A 17,330-nucleotide genomic window follows, 5' to 3' on the forward strand; every position below is an offset into this window, starting at 1 on the left:
AAGTTCTTTGTAACAAATCCAAAAACTAGAAATTCATTAGAATTGTCCCGTTTGTTGAGCTATTAATCAAACTGTGTACACACAGAATCCTCGAACGTAACGAACGAATTCTCATTTCTTCTTCCTCGTCTATAAGCGAAAACGCATGCTCGAAAGTAAAAGCAGACGTAAAAACAGCGACGAACCACCGTGTCTTCGTATTCGCGAAGAATAGTCCTTCGAAGAAGAATAGTCACGTAGACAGTGGCGAAACAATTTCATTCACGCCGCGTGCCGCGAACGTATTTCTTACAGCCGTAGTTGGAACCGAATCATAAATCTCGAGCGAAGTTATCAATTAATTTCAACTTCGTCCTGTGTATCTTGTCTACGATAATTCTGTGGCGGTGAACTGCGGTGAGTTTCGCGTTTGCCACGCGAAATAATAGCATCTCGGACCGGTAGTTTGCCTTATATTTCTCATTAGGGTGTCGTTCTCATGCGAAGCGTGCCGGTAACGTTCGACCTTGCTTTATCCCTTCGTCTCTCCGACTGTTGGATTTTCGAAGGGTCGCGAGAAACGAAAGGAGTAACACAAAGTGAAGGAGAACGACGACGTCGACCCCACTTTGTATCTTCCTAGCCCTTCTTGTCCCCTCTTCGCATCAGCTACTAGCGGGATGCATGATTAGCCGTTTGTTTCGTCGTTTAATTTGAAGGCGGTACCCTTTCACCTTTCCTCTCGCTCCTCATGCTCTTTTGCCCTCGCTTTCAAGGCCAGCACTGTTACCATCAAGAGCCATTTCCCCGCATCGAGTTTGTCTATTAACAGAGGCGTTGATTAAATGCAGGAGAGAGACCCGAGAGACGGATAGGTTCACGTGCTCCGCTGCTTGTACGCTCCTCTGTTTCCAACCTCTCTTCTTCTCTCTCTCTCTCTTTCTGATCCTCTCACCCCTTCGATTCTCGAGCGTCTCGTTCGTGCGTACGCGGTAAAGTATGTGGAATGAAGATCGATGCGATTTGCGGGTGCGAGCAGGGGTGGATAAAGGATCGCGCGTTCTGTGAACGGAAGCAATGGAACACACCGGGTGGCTAAGGTAAAAAGAGCGGTGGCTGGCTGGGATAGAGCTTAACGAGTCCTGAATAATCGACCGACCACTTTCACGGATCCTTGCCCGTGTCAAACGACGATCCGATGCTTCTCGGTCATTTGTTTCCTTCTACGGGACGCTGTCGTGCCCGCAACGCTACGAAGAATGCCGAGTTCTTGGTCGCGTTCATTTGTGTGCTTCTAACGACACTGAACGTTCGGGAGAGGAACAGCGGCCGTGGATTTATTAATCTTTCGCATACAATGATTGTTTAATTAAATGAAAATGATTCGCGCGCCATTTTATATTATGAATTTTCGTTGATCGACCATCGTGCTTTCGTTCGTTTATTATTCTATTTAGAGTAACGATTACGTTGAATGGTTACTAACTACATTGATTTATAAAAATTCATTTGGAGACAAAACGAAATAGATTGAATAATACGAATTTGCCGGGGAACAAGTAGTTTATAAGTATAATTAGAGTTGATATAACAGGAGTTCTTGTCACTATCTATGATTTTCCGTTTATATAATAAGAATTCACGTGTAGATAAGTGAATTCAGCCACCGAGAGTTCACTTAATCAGACGCTGATTATAATTTTGTACAAATAAACGTAATTCCACTTACATTTTTAACACTAGAACTACCACACCAGTCAAATTGACCGCTTTTACAATTTTATTTTAAAATTCCTACTTCATGTTATATTTTTTCCCGCAATGATGTAATGACTTTCGCAACGATAACTAAAAGAATAATTTTTATTTTGTTTTTTATGTATTCAAACTCAAAATAATTTTCTATTAAGACTACTTATACCAATATCAGTGAAAATGACTGGTATTTGTCAAAATGTAAAAGAATCGTGGAATCTGTTTATCGAAACCCAATTAACCAGTTGCCTCGTTTTGTACAACTTCCCACACGTTTTTTAAATTTTTACTGCGTATCATTCAATATGATATAAAAATATTCTATTATTACATATTTTTTAAAGGTCAGTCATTTTGGCTTATTTTGGTAGAAATAGCTTCGTGTTAACTATTGGTAATTCTAGCGTTAAAGAGTAATAGAATATTTGTGCAATCTGTTCTTTTCTAGCCGAGTGGCACAATTTATAAATTGATTCGATACTAGTTCCTATCTTGCTAATATCCCATTCAAATGAAATTCGAATCTAAAGTAAATGTATTTAAATGTTCAACAGAGTTAACAGGTCATTGCGCGCGCCAGGCAATGGTTGACGTATTCTACTTAAAATACACGAACGCGTATGATTTGCATAATCTATCCTTGCTCTTTCTTCAATCCATTTGCTCCACAATGCCTGTTTCAGCTTCTTCCACGCAACACAATTAACATCAGAAATCGGTTCTAAACATCGCATTCAATTACTCCGGCGAAACTGCGTTTATCGTCGGTCAAGTCTGTCAAACTAATACAAACTTCCTCGAAACTTGGCTCCGAGCGTGAAGAAAGGCCACAGAGGTTACAGGAAAAGACTGACGCGAATTTGAAAACTCCACGGAAACATCGTCGGAAACGGGTTAGGGTTCGGTAGGAAGAGAAGAGCAAGTTCGCGAATATTAACCGGCCGCAAGTAATTTGGCGTATTTATTAACGAGATGTCGTCTCTAATGGGTAGCATGGACGCGGCCGAGCCGCGGAAAATAGAATTTCATATTTGGCCGCGTGAGAGATGACGTCTCTCCGCGCTACTTGTAAACTTTATGAAACTAGCCCCAAGGGTGATTTCATTATTCCTCTCGCGGCGCGAAATCGAGAGTGCCGTGGCTAGAGCGTTTTCCGCGTCTGCTCTTCCACAATACCGTTTCACCTCGACGAGAGGAGTCCAATCAAAACTCGTCGGTCCCGCCGTGTTTCTCTCGAATCGAGACATTTCCTTTTTCCTGTCCCAGCCGCCGTGTTTCTCCTCGTCTCTACTATCTCCCTCTCTTCTTTTATCTTGTCGCGTTTCCCATCTCGTCCCTCCTCTCTCTCCGGCTTCCGTGCCTCAATATATCAAACTTCCAGCGGCGAAGCGTCAGACAATCGATTTAATCGGTGAACTGTGAAAGAGATTGCGGCCTCTCCGCTCCGTACGCCATCGCATAATGTAAAATCGACAGAGAGAGAGAGAGAGAGGGAGAGAGAGAGAGAGAGAACCTTCAGTGCTGGCGCGCGGTGCGATTTAAACGCGGCGGAAAAAAATTCGATTTCCGTCTGTACGCCGCTCGTGGCATCGGCCGGCATCGATGTTTTTCCACGACGTTCCACAGTAAACTACTCGCCGATATCGCGTGAAATCGCTTCGGTTGGTGAACGGGCAATTAGGGAGGCGTGACTCGAATACACGGCTAATTGATCGAGGAATAAAATTCGACGCGTGGGCGGACGACGTCGGTTCGTTCGGAATTCCCCTAGATATTTTTCGGTAAATTTACGAGATCGTCGCTGATATTTTGCGAGGGATGCTCTTTTTTGAGGGGGAGGGGGCATCGTAGATGAAATGGATGAAGAGAATTCCGGCGATTGTAAGATACTAGCTGATGTACGTATGTTCCTGTTTTATTATCGTTGTGATATTGATTTATGGAGTCTATAGTAAGAAAAGTTAACAGTTATTTATTTATTTTTATTCTCATATTTATTTGTGTTTGCTACAAGGAAAAATATTATAAATGCATTTTTAATGGATTTATGCAATGGATTGTGTGACTTTTATATCATTTGGTGGCTAAGAAGAAATATTCTGAGCTTGTTTAAAATAGATAACAAATCTACGATGTTTTGCAAGTAACAAATGATACTAGTTTAGTGTTTACGTTAGGTTACGTATATACGGGAAAGTGACGAAAACGCGTATTTCGTACGAAAATCAAATGAAAAAATAATCTTGACGCGGAATTGCTTTATAACATACTGAATTTTGAAATTGCTTTTCTATGCGAAACAAAAAATGTCACTTGTCATATTCATTTATCGTGGTCTTCGTATGGAACTTCACAGTTTACATCAGAAAATCTTGTTTTCGTTAGCTAGGAAAATCCGCAAAATTATCGATGCTCGAACTATAGTAACGAGCGTACCGTTAAACGGTTTTACGATTGTAGATCGTAAAAACGATAAGTGGATGCTCGTTAAGCATGCGTTCAAGTTGGTCGCTTCATCTTGGTGCTAAATGAAAACTAGAAAAGTCGTTCCTCCTTCGAGTGTAAAACTTAGCTCACCGTGTCGTAATTCCAGCTCCTCGGACGTTTGTTTTATAGTTTTTCTCATTGTTCCGCTTGTTCCTTGAATTTCGAAGTTTTTCGAGAGCCTTCACGATCGTTTCCTCACTCGTAACCCTTTCGCGTAATTTCTTGTGGTTGAACTTTTGTTTCTCTAACGAGCGCCCGTGGCGATATCCTCCAATGGAACATCAACGTGAATCGTCCAATATGTTATATTAAGTAAAATATCGACACTACCAAAGTCAACTTTTACGGTCGCAATTGAAAGCTAAATTACCTCGAATATCGGAAGATTTCTTAGGATTACGATCATTGTATATTTCGAACGTAATAAAATAATGGTCGACTTTTATTTTTAATTTAGAGTTACGCTAAATTTTCAGTATTGTTATCATTCTATAATTTTAATAATTTCATGTTTGTATTATAAAAAGTTGTGTCATATAATACCGCGAATTTCAATTGCAATTGTAGATTATACGAAATTGATATTTTTAAGTAACTTCCCGTAATCTCTACAAATTCGAGAAATGTTTCAGTTGCATGATTTTCACAGTGTTGATTTTTAACAGAACCAAAAGAATGCCGACCATTGTAGGAGATTTGCATCCTAATTTGCTCGACGCTGTTTAAAGAGCAAATCGTTCGGCGGAAATCTTCGAGTGGAATTTCATCAACGATAGAATCCTAGCGCGCCTGGTAGTCTCCGTCGAAATTACTGTTTCTCTGGATCTGACACGAAATTCCACTTCATTTTTACGCTCTGCTTGGTATTTCCATAAATTTCACCACGACTGGGAACCGACGTTCGACTCGTATTAGATTTGTCAAGAAATACTTATTGAACGTTAAACATAATTCTGCGATTTCGCTTTAATATACGGAATAGTAGCATCGCAAACTGATTTTAGTCTATTATTTTATACATTTTACATTTATGGAAAATTTTATTTCTCAAGTAAAAGCTCTATTGTAAAAGTGAAAATTTGAAATAGAAGATAATAAACACTTCTGTAAGATTAAAGACTTCTTGGAATTCAATTTTGCAACCTCGTTTCTTCAACGCAATATCGAACTTTGTCAAACTTTTGCCAGAATCTGCGGAAAACCGAGTTTTCTTGATCGAATAACTGTTATTCTTTGTGACTGTTTCAGAACCTAATTTCGTGGGATCTTACGACATCGGCAGCCACGTATTCTTCTTCTTTCGCGAGACGGCGGTGGAATACATAAATTGCGGCAAAAGTGTGTATTCCCGCGTGGCGAGAGTTTGCAAAAGGGACACCGGCGGCAAAAATATCTTGTCGCAAAACTGGTCGACTTATTTGAAAGCCAGACTGAATTGTTCGATACCTGGTGAATTTCCATTTTACTTCAACGAAATACGTAAGTTTTTATTCAACATCATTATTCGAGCTTATCTAATTAACCACCAAGTACAAGAATACCTTCATAACCATTTTTCAAACATGAAATTTTTTCGAATGTATCTTTATATATACATACGTACACACACATACACATATATATATTACTTGCTTAAATTTTTATATCTATTTTTCGCGTTCTATGTATTTTAAAATTTATAATTTTCATATGCATTGAAAAAATGTTTCAAAATTCAGGTACTCGCAATGCTGCAAACTTCAACCAAAGAATAATATAATTATTTAAGAGGTTCCGAAAAATAAAATTTTTAATTTGAGGTCGAATTATCGATAAATTTTAGTAATAAAATCAAATTGTAAATTGAAACAAATTATATGTATTGACAAACTATTAAAAACTCGTAATAAGATCCTCTACATAAATATGAATTGTATAATATATAGCTTTCTGAGCTTATCATGTTTTTGGAAAAGTATATTATTTATCCACCGAATCTTGCACTTGGTGTCTAATAAAATTTGTTTAATTTATCAGGAAATTAATGGTTGCTTGTATTTTGTATATTTGCAGAGAGCATTTACAAAGTGCCCGGCGATGACACCCACTTTTACGGTACTTTTACCACGTCGACGAACGGATTGATGGGTTCGGCGATTTGCTCGTTCCATATCGACGCGATTCAAGAGGCATTCCGTGGAAAATTCAAAGAACAGGCGACGAGCAGCAGTGCTTGGCTTCCGGTGCTTTCCAACAAAGTTCCTGAACCGCGACCCGGTCAATGTGTGAACGACACTGAATCGTTCCCGGACACGGTGCTGAACTTCATTCGATCTCATCCCTTGATGGACTCGGCCATATCGCACGAGAACGAAAAACCTGTCTTTTATAAACGCGACGTGATGCTCACACGGTTGGTCGTGGATAAACTACGAATCGATTTCGTTGGACTCGATTTGGATTATACGGTCTACTATGCAGGATCCAGTGAGTATTAATTTCATACGTTAAAGGATTATACATTTCGTTGATTTGCTATGATTATTTGCTCTGTTCAACGATTAATTGATTTTCATTTCGAAATTGATGAATCTTATCTGGTTTGTAATTAACATTTTCTTATATTTCTTTATATTTGCTGTATTTATGCTTTCTATATATTACTCTAATATATTACTTATTATTATAATAATTTGAATAAATATTCTACTATGTACTTTAGACTCAATACTTTACAATTCTAGACAAGATATTAAATAAAAATACAATAGAACTTTATTTCTTCTATCAAACCGTTAATAACTGTCAACTTTATTTTGCGAATATAAAATTAATTTATCATTATTCTAAACAAAATATCTAAAGATTTATGAACCCCAGAATATATATCGGAGCTGTTCTTCCAGTTGTAGCATTTTTGTTTATAGCGACTTGCTGCAGTAGTTTCATAACTTACATTTTTCATCGTGTCAGGATTAAACTTTAAATCGGGAAATTGTGATAAGAAATTTAATTCGGGAGTCGTAGCTAGGTTGGAGCGCGTTTTGCGCTGATATCCGTTGGCCGATTTGTCGTCGAGAAACTCGGCAAGATAATCATGAGCGAACTTCAAAGTTCTTGCAGTTGACTCGTACAATCTGCTATCGCAATCGCAGCTCTCGTCTCACAGTCAACTGTCTAGTGTCTATTACCGCTAAAAACTAATATAATCAGAAGTCTCCTGTACATTTGCAAACTGTACAAGAAACAAGTTACAAAAACACGACATAAGTCCGTGACTAATTACACGTTGTAACTTCCATTATCGATTAATATCAGGATCTTCTAATTGCACGAACGAAACAAATTACTTTCTATCACCGCGGTATGTATCAAGAATAGAACAAAAATCTGTAGAGAAGGAAGCGCTTCTTTCAACAAGATCGGAGTTCAGAAAGGTGCAAAAGTCTTGTCAGTAATTTAATTCCAGGTGAAACAGTTACTTCAGAATATTTAACATGTTTCGCGCTGTACGAAGATTAACTTTTAATGGAACTTTATGGAAATATAGCAGTTATACCTAATTCTTAACATTTTGATCTTCTTTGAAATCCTGAGCCAGGATAAAATGGATCTTTGATGAAATCGATTGGAAAAAATATCTCTTTGCCTCTTGAAATCATTGCCTTTGATATTTTTTACGTTATCGATGGTATTTGCAATATAAAACGCATTAATTATAGAAAAGTAACACTTGTGTATTTCGATCTTCTGTACTTTAATCTTCTTTTGTATTTTGCTGTCGACTGTCATGAATTACCTACGTGATAGAAAGCCTGTAACATAAAAATTTGTTAATCGACAAAGGAAATGTTTTCACGATCAATTTATGCTGTAAATTTAATAGAACGTTGTCTGCCTTAATTGTGTTTGTGAACGCGTTATTCTTGTTTGTTACAGGTGACGGGCGTGTACACAAAGTTGTTCAATGGATAGACAATAATGGCGATTCGCAATCTATTCTGTTGGATGTTTTTGACGTGACGCCAGGCGAACCGATTCAGGCGATGGAAATCTCGAAGGAGCATAAGGCTCTTTACGTCGCTTCCGACCATCGAATAAAACAGATCGACCTGGTGATGTGCACCCGTAGATACGACAATTGTCTCCGCTGCGTTCACGATCCTTACTGCGGCTGGGACAAAGACACGAACACGTGCAAACCTTACGAACCTGGGTGAGTGTATTGCTTTATCGTTATTCGAAGTTCCAAAAATGACATTGAATACAGTGCGATTAGATCTAACGATGTAATGTAATTGGAAAGAGAATTCGAGTTTGGAATCCAATAAAAATTTATTGTTATACCCTTTAAGAATTATATCCAGAAATGGAATTAAAGATATTATCTTATATTATACTTAATACTTAGGTTTTGACGTATTTTGTAATGACAGTCAAGATTTTTGCAAGTATTCTACGTTAACCTTGTTGCGTTCTTTCGATCATCTTCGATCCATTGTGCATTTTTCAATATTGGAAAATATCTCAAGTTTGAGCAAAACATGAAAGAATTGTTATATATACGCGTTCCTGTTTCGACTTTATATAGAAGATTTTCTTAACAGATTAGAAGTCTTCTTAAGAAGCATCAGATAATCAGATGATTAATGTTATTGTCAATATTTCAGAGTTCTCAACATTGTATTGACAATATATATCGATCGTTTAAATAATTACAGCTCCTGTAGTCGTAAAGATAAGAGTAAGGTTGTTACATAAAGATTCAAAGATCACAGCAGATTTATCACCTTTGTCGGTATATTTATACAAAAATTTGGAGTTTATATTTTATCATTTTTATTACAAAAAAGCGATTAAAATTAGAACGTCGATTTTTTGAACGTATAATAATTTTAAAGAACACAATAATAGATCTTGACTGTACACGAAAAATATATGAAACGGTAGAAATAAGACGCTGACAAAATACTTTGTGCAAATATTAGTATTTTATAAATGCTGACTGTTATATTTGACGAGTTTATTATCCTACAAATTTATTACATTTTATACCGAGAGGTAGTTACAGCGTAGGTAACAAATGGTACGAGGATAATACGTGGAAGAAAAAAATGTAGTTCGATTAAGTACTTTTCTAGAGTTAAACATTATCATGTTTTCAATGTTCAACATTTCACGGTGAACTTTCATGCACAGAATGACCTAGTTAAGTTGGTCCAGTTTAATAAATTCGAACGAACATTGCCCCGACTCCACTGTTTTCCTTCCTGAAATTTCCATAACCCGCTTAAATCCTTTTGAACACAGTCCGTTCCATCTATCCGATCGGTTATATATTTAAAGATACATACATTTGTTATAACGTATAATGCAAAGTTTTGTTTTATCTCCGTTCATAATGGATGATACTCGACTCATATTAATAGGAAATTATTTTTTTCCCTAATAACAACGAATTTAATATATTTCACGAATGTTTTAAAATTTGTGAGAAATAATGTTAAAAAGAACTTTTAAGCGTGTATCGAAGAAATTGGAATGAAAAACAGATATAATACGAAAGGGAATAAATCTCTATCTCTTCAGAAAACTACTTTACAGAAAAATTATTGAAATCCTCAAAGATCTATGTTCAATCTATAAAATTTTTATAAAATTTATGAATTGATTATTTCGAGTATTTTGACAGTCTTAATGTTAATGTATATAATATATAATATATATGTAATAAAACAGTAAGAGGGTTGTATAGTATATACATTGGATAAAAACAAATAAAGCAATCATTTAGGAACAGCTCATAAGCTTTGGAGTCCAAGAAAATAATTTTTACAATTTTTCTCTGTCCGTTTCTTTGCCTGTTTGTACTCGTATCACGTAAAAACTATCGAGCGGATTTTGATGGACCTTTTTCTGTTGTATCGCTTACTGCCCGAGGGGGGGGGGGGGGTAGAATATGTTTTATCTCGATTCGTTTTGTAGAAGCTAAAAAGTAGCCTGGCATCTGAATTGTATGCGCTCCCATGTTTGGTAGAGATCAAGCAACGATGTTTATTGTTTACGTGTTTGTTCTGAAATGGAGCTTTTTTATAATTTGATATCTTTTACTAGCCTAACTGTTTATATAAAAATTCAGTTGCTTATAGACTGTTCCGGATATTAGTAGCCCACGCTAACAAAGTTGCAAATGCTAATAAATAATACAGTTTCATAACAAAAACATGGATAATACGAAACACTATGCTTATGATCGTATTTTTATTGTTTTACAGGCTTCTCCAGGACGTGTCAAACAGTACGGCAGACGTTTGCGACAGTAGCGTGGGTAAACGGAAGCTCGTAGTCACCTGGGGTCAGTCGGTGCATCTCGGTTGCTTCGTGAAGATGCCGGAAGTGCTGGCGAATCAGGAAGTCAGGTGGTACCACTACAGCAAGGAGAAAGGCAGGTATCAGATAGCCTACAAGTACGGTGCTGGGGGGGACAAGTTCATCGAGACGTCCGAGAAGGGCCTGGTGATCGTTGGCGTCAACGAGCAAGACGCCGGAAGATACGATTGTTGGCTCGGTGGTTCGCTCCTCTGCTCGTACAACATCACAGTGGACGCACACAGATGCTCTGCGCCAGCCAAGTCAAACGACTATCAGAAGATATACTCGGATTGGTGTCACGAATTCGAGAAGTACAAGTCGGCCATGAAGAGTTGGGAAAGGAAGCAAGCGGTAAGTCGACATGCTTTGATCCCACGAATATATTTGTATTGATGCTTGCGATCGAACCTGGAAACCTTTGATGAAATATGAATGAAAATATTCTTTTTGTAATCTTCTATGATCCTGTCGGCAAGAATTTTTCTATTTCTGTACTTTTATTCGTGGTTTTAGTAATTTTGTATTCTTTGCTTGTCGAGAAATCAATGTCATTAATTCGTTTCGTTTGTGAGTGTGATTGCTTATATATACAGTTGGTGACAAATTTGAAAAGTTTTATAAAGGAGACGCGTGGTTTGCAAGAAGAAATCGTTTGATGTAACGCTGGCAAATATGTAATCTAACTCTGAATGCGAAGTTCCTTAGAAAATTGAATTTATCCTTGAAAAAACAAAAGCTTCGTAGCAAGCTAATGTTTACTTTTCACGCGAGAATTCTTTTCCTTTATTGCACATGGCTACGATCTAAAGAGCTCTGTATAATGCAATACAAATTGAAGATAAAAACTACCAAAGGTCTTTCATACGTATGCCCATTCTATCGAAAAGGAAATACGATATTCGTCAGAGGTTTCCCTTCCCTTTTTGCATAAATGCGAAGATAAACGCTATAGAGTGTAATTTGATGTAATTGAAATGAATGTGATTGTAATTTAAAATAAAAAAAGTAAACTGGCAAAATTACTTATGTTATAGAATAGTCGTCCTATGAATTACGCACAATGTCTCACGATTGCAAATATTTCTCACAGAAAGTGAGCTATTGGAAAGCTATTAGAACTATAGTTACGCAAGACAACTTTCTTCAAAATACCTTTGTGTTTTTAAATACACTGTTATGCTTTCGATCTCACAATCAAGAATATATAAAGATATGCTTCAAATCATAAACAAACTGATTGCCCCAATCGATATAAAATTAAAAAATTGTAAAAACACTTTGCACTACAAAAGTCTATAACTAAGATATGTTACAATTTCTTTTTCATCAATTTATTAATATCATTATTTGTACATTAAAATCCAAATGATAGATTTTTTGATCCAATCATATAATTCGTTTTTATTCATTTCGGAAAAAACTTAAATATATTCACCTCTCAATTATTACGTAACGTTCAACTTATCGTTTGCTTGAGGATCCCCATCATTTTCTCTGTTATAGCAATGCGCATCGAGGCAAAACGACAGCAATCAAAATTTACACACGAACGAGGTGTACGGCACCCCCTTAGTCTGATGGAGCCGATCATTGGAGCCCTCGTCGAGCCGAGATCCCGACATACTGCCACGCGCGAGCGTCTTGCCGAAGAATCGCGGTCCATCCACGATCAGTTGGACGAGGCTCACTCTCCTTCTGACCGGTTACACCACTGCCTTTGTCCTTCTTGCTGCCGATGATCTTTCGTCCAAGTGAAAGCCACGAAACGCATCCGTATCAAAAGAACCGACAAATCGAATGTCCGAAGCGCGAGCATCATGTTCACCGCGACATCCATCCTCGATCGGTTGGACGAGCCTCACTCACCTTCTGACCGGTTACACCACTGCCTTTGTCTTTCTTGCCGCTGACGATTTTTCGTCTAAGTGAAAGCCACGAAAATACATCTGCAGCAAATACCCGGCAAGTCAAACGTCCGAAGTACAAGTACATTTTCATCACATTCACAGTGACGTTCGTCTTCGATCGTTCGAACGAGCTTCGTTCTGATTAGCCTCATCACCCGCCCGGAACGTGTCTCTTGCTTAACTCTCAAGTTTTTGCGAGATAAATAAAAAGATAATATCCCCACGAAACAGAAATATTCATATGAATGAGAGAAATATTCACAGAAATATCGATATTTCGGGGTTACTTGTAACCAATCGGTGTAACGAGGCTGTCCGCAACGCGCAGTGTTCATCGCACGATCGCTCGTCATTGTTACATTAATGATAGTATCATTTACATTCTATTATTGCCGTAATGTCATAATGCACGTGTACAGTGGAGCACTGTCAAGGATTCGCTTTCGTTTTCAATGGGCAATCCTCTCCACGAATATTTTTCATTAACCCCGTGTATAAATAAATGACACGCGACGCGGTCAAGAAGAACGCGATTCCAGGATCGTCTCGAGAGAAAGTGCGCCTTAAACGCGAACGACGATAGGAATAACTCGGCCGGAAGGGCAACAATAATACACGTGGACTGCACAAGCTGATACACACACGGTTCCTAAGCTTTCTCACGCCGTGGATCGGTTCCTCGAGCGAGGAAGATACAAGGTCAGGGAAGGGTCATTAGAAGAGATCGTCGAGATTGATCGTCCGTGGTGGCGGAGGTTGATCGGTGATCACGAAAACGCGGCTCGAATCGAGGCGTCCGTCCGCGAAGTAACGCGTTTAGAAACCGGAAATCAATCCTCCTGTTTCCTTAGATCTGTGATACGAACGAAACGAGACGAGAGAGAGAGAGAGAGAGAGAAAGAGAGAAAGAAAGAAAGAGAGAGAGAGAGAGAGGTTGATCGCTCTATCGAGAATTAGGAGGTTACAGGAGCAAACAACCGAGAGTAAAAGGCGACGACGAGATCGAAAAGAGAAGAGAGAAAATAAATACCATAAGGTCGAGCTTCAGTGTAGTTTTAACGAGTCAAAGATAACAAGTCAGGATCAACACAATCTTGTATGTAAGTTGTATATCGATTTGCTAATGAAGAAAGTGAAATTGAGAGAGAATGGAAAAGAATGGAACGCGTCCAGGGAGAGAACGCGACATAACGTCGATGCGTTTTCGAACGTCACGCAAAGTTACACATGAGATTATTAATTGGCTACCACGTAGGTGGCGCGCGCGCGATCACCTCGACTTATTATTAGCTTGTTAGCTTTTTCATATCAACAGTTTTCGCGACGAGCACCGCCGCCTTTGTCTTCGACTCGCACGATTCCTTTTATCATCCTTACTCGACGAAACATTCGTTTTCGACTTGTTTTCACTTTTTTTTTTTATAGCGTAGATGCATCGATCGATCGATGCGATTCTGTTCCTCGCCCTATAGATTATAATTATAGCATTGTAGTTTTTGGGTTCTTTTGTCGCGATTCTATTGAAATGTCTTTGAAATCAACATTTCTCGAGTTTTGTCAGTATTCGGATATAATATCTTGGAGACAATGAGAAAGGAAAGTCAGTTACTCAGTTTTATGAACGTGACAATTGTTGAATTCTAAAAGTGCAGAAAGAAATTGTATCGATTAACTGGATTTAAGTATTCTTCCAATAATTTCATGAATCACGAACTCATGTATTTAAATTTTAATCGAAAATCTATAATGTCGGATTTAGAATTCGATATTTAGGAAAAAGCTAGAAAGCCAGACTAGGGAAAATTCGATGACAATCTAATTAGCCTAATTTATTAACATTTATAAATATAAGTGTTTCGAATTGTGTTAAGATTTTAATCGATCGTTCTCTTTTCCTTCGTATGATTCCAAATTACCAAAATGCTAACCAAGACAATTCCATCCATATCGCTATAATCGAGCCCGTATTCACAGCCATCCTAATCATTCAACGATATCACTGTTACCATAATCATTCACGAGAACTCTAAAGGTGCTACGTAGGCGCGTCTGACGCGTATTGGAGATCGGTAATAAGGCCTGTCATCTTCATATTCACTATACGCTCTTCAAACCTATACAAACACACACACAAAAGACAAACACATACTTGTATACTTGGATAGAAATACACGCAGATTTATCACACGAATCTATCTGCATCCAACTTCTACGTTTACTCGAATTTCCTCGAGTACTTATCTTTTTGGATGCCAAAGATTCAAACAGATTCTCGTATATATCTCCGAGCCTAGGAGTAGAATAATTCTGTTTTTGCTCGACGATTTTCGCCAGATTGAATCGGGTCTCGATCGAGCTTAAATCGTTCAGCAAATCGACGTAAATCGCGGGTCAATCGGACAGACGATCGGTTCGAGACAGTTTCGAAATCCACGCGCTCGTGAACACGGATGTCTCGTTTCGAGCAGCAAGCAGCTTCGACAGCAAGACAAATGTCGGCGAGCAATACGTTCTCTTGTTCGTTTTCCGTTCGTTCGATCGCGTCGTTCGATTAAGTAACATTGATCGACGATTTACCGGTCTTGTTCTAATATTTCCATGTATGTCCGTGGCGAAGCGCGTTTAGGTTTCCCGCTGTTCGATTAAACGTATAAAGTCGTTTCTCTTCCGGTCCGGGAACGTCCGTATGTAAATAGGATCGTCATAGTGCATGGTATTTTTATAAAAATTCTCTTCGGAACGATACAATCGTAGACGCGAGGAATAATAGCGTTCTCTGTTCTCCGCAAGTTTTCCTTTCATCTTCACTAGTTCTTATTTCGTACGATTTTTCCGCGATAATTTAATATTTTAATCCTTTATAGTATATCACACGTAGTATTAGTTTATCGTATACTATTTTAAACGTAGATACTTATATCGTCGGAAGTAATCGGAAATTTGAAATGGTAAACGATGTAAGCGTCAAAAATGAAAATGTTCGGTATGAATAAGAGATATTAGCTTAAAATTCAAACCTACCATTTATTAACTAATAAAATTATCGAATTGTTATTCAGATAATTTTTGTCCTTGTAACTAAATTAAATTATCAAGCATGGAATTCACATCTTTCTTTCACGGTTAAAGAAAAATCATTCTCTATTTTTCTGACATTTATCATTTATTTGTCATTTTATTTACCATTTTAACTGTTTGAATTCTTTGATACAAACTTCTCGACGATCACAATTGCTTCTACCGACGGAGATGGATGCTTACCGGTGCTGTATTAAACAATTCGTGGAACGGTCGCTGTTTCCTGAAGACCCAGTTCGCCATCGCTAGTATACATACATAGGCTATAAAATATAGACCGTAGCGAGGTGGTGACACCTCTCGTTTTGTGTGCATGTATATGTCTGTGCGCGTGTGTGCGTGCGTGTGTGTGTGTGTGTGTGTGTGTGTGTGAGCGCGCGCGCGTATGCACGGACCGGAGTTCCCTCAGAGGCGAAGGACGACGATCGAAATGCTGCAAAATGAGATACGGTGAACGATAAATGAAATAATAAGTATAATAATGTAGACAAGCGAATAAGATGAAGAAGAAGAAAAAGAGGTGAAGAAAAAGAATAAAAAGAGAAAAAACACCGATGTATCGGTGATAGTTTCGCTCTTGCCCTTAAGTTTGTACATAAACGTTCGTATTGTTGAGAGGTTCACGTCGCGGCCGTTCGTGACCCGCGTGCCATTTTCTCCTCGCCGTGTGTGAAGCTTTAACTTCAACCGGAAGTTACGAGGACCGCGGGCCAATCGGAGGTAGACTCGACGCGCGTGAACCGTTAGTTATTCTTGTACAGAGGTTTGGAACGCCGTGCTCGACGATTTTCTGTTCTGTATCTATCGCGTCGACGGCATACAAAGGTACACTGTCAGATATAGTATGAGAAAACGAATGTATGCGTGTTATAGTGTGAACGAGTGCTTGATAAGCACGAGAAAAAAGAGAGAGAATGAAGAGATATAAATGTACATGAAGATGGAAGAGGAAAGATGGTAGAAGCGTAAGGTTAATACAATAATCGGTAATTTAATCTTCAAATATGTACTTATTATGAGCTTGAAACAAGTATTGAATAGTATTATGTCGTAAGGTTAAGGACTTAATTTTCGAGCAAATAAGATGATGAACAGAGAAATACCTTAGACCGTGTCCTATAATCGCGGATCGTGAGTTCAAGAGTTGCCTTCGAGACGATCGGAGAAAAGAAACTTTTCTCTTCGGGTTCGTCTACTTGTAATTCTCGAGGATCATTCACGGAAACGTTTCGCGTCGACTCTAGAACGAAACTGACTGGCAATGAGAATATTTCAACTATAGTTAGAATATTCCAAAGTAATCGATGCGATGTGTGAGTGGATGGCGAGGGCTAACGAGAATCTAAATGACGAATAACGAAGACAGAATGAAAGGGAGACTGTATCAAGAAGCGTGTGTGTCGTGACGAAGCGATACGCAATGAATGATAGTAACTTACCTATATCGTACCTCTATGAAAAGTTATTTAAAAAGAGAAAAAGAGGGGAAATAATAAAAGACGAATAACAGAGGGGAGCAGTAAAAGAGCATAAGAGAGTAGTAAGAGAGCGCAATATTAGAGAAAGCGGAACTAAAACAGGACAAAGACGCAGAGGATTACTAAGGTACACAATAATCTTGAACCACGAGTCTCTCGTGTACGCGTCGACGGCCAGCGAGGAAGAAAAGCGGGCGCGATCGATAAAACGATCGAGCGATGAAACGCCAATTTAAACGATCCGTTGCCGCGAATGATCCTAGTTCGAGCCCTCGACGAGTGCACATTCAGACTC

At 38.4% G+C, this 17,330-nt stretch overlaps 1 protein-coding gene across 6 annotated transcripts in view; it reads left to right on the top strand.

The window, feature by feature from the left end:
* Window positions 1-12,734, top strand: part of LOC117234230 (semaphorin-2A) — a 555,746-nt gene extending 543,012 nt beyond the window's left edge. For all 6 annotated transcript variants that reach the window (XM_033495223.1, XM_033495222.1, XM_033495224.1 and 3 more), the window contains 5 exons: window positions 5,470-5,700; window positions 6,274-6,687; window positions 8,140-8,416; window positions 10,476-10,923; window positions 12,076-12,734. In XM_033495223.1, the coding sequence (XP_033351114.1) occupies window positions 5,470-5,700; window positions 6,274-6,687; window positions 8,140-8,416; window positions 10,476-10,923; window positions 12,076-12,150 (1,445 nt within the window). In that variant the 3' untranslated portion in view covers window positions 12,151-12,734. The remainder of the gene's footprint in view (window positions 1-5,469; window positions 5,701-6,273; window positions 6,688-8,139; window positions 8,417-10,475; window positions 10,924-12,075) is intronic.
* Window positions 12,735-17,330: the final 4,596 nt, after the last annotated feature.

Source organism: Bombus vosnesenskii, unplaced genomic scaffold (assembly GCF_011952255.1).
Source record: "Bombus vosnesenskii isolate JDL3184/JDL3185 unplaced genomic scaffold, Bvos_JDL3184-5_v1.1 scf7180000013304, whole genome shotgun sequence".
NCBI lineage: Eukaryota > Metazoa > Arthropoda > Insecta > Hymenoptera > Apidae > Bombus > Bombus vosnesenskii.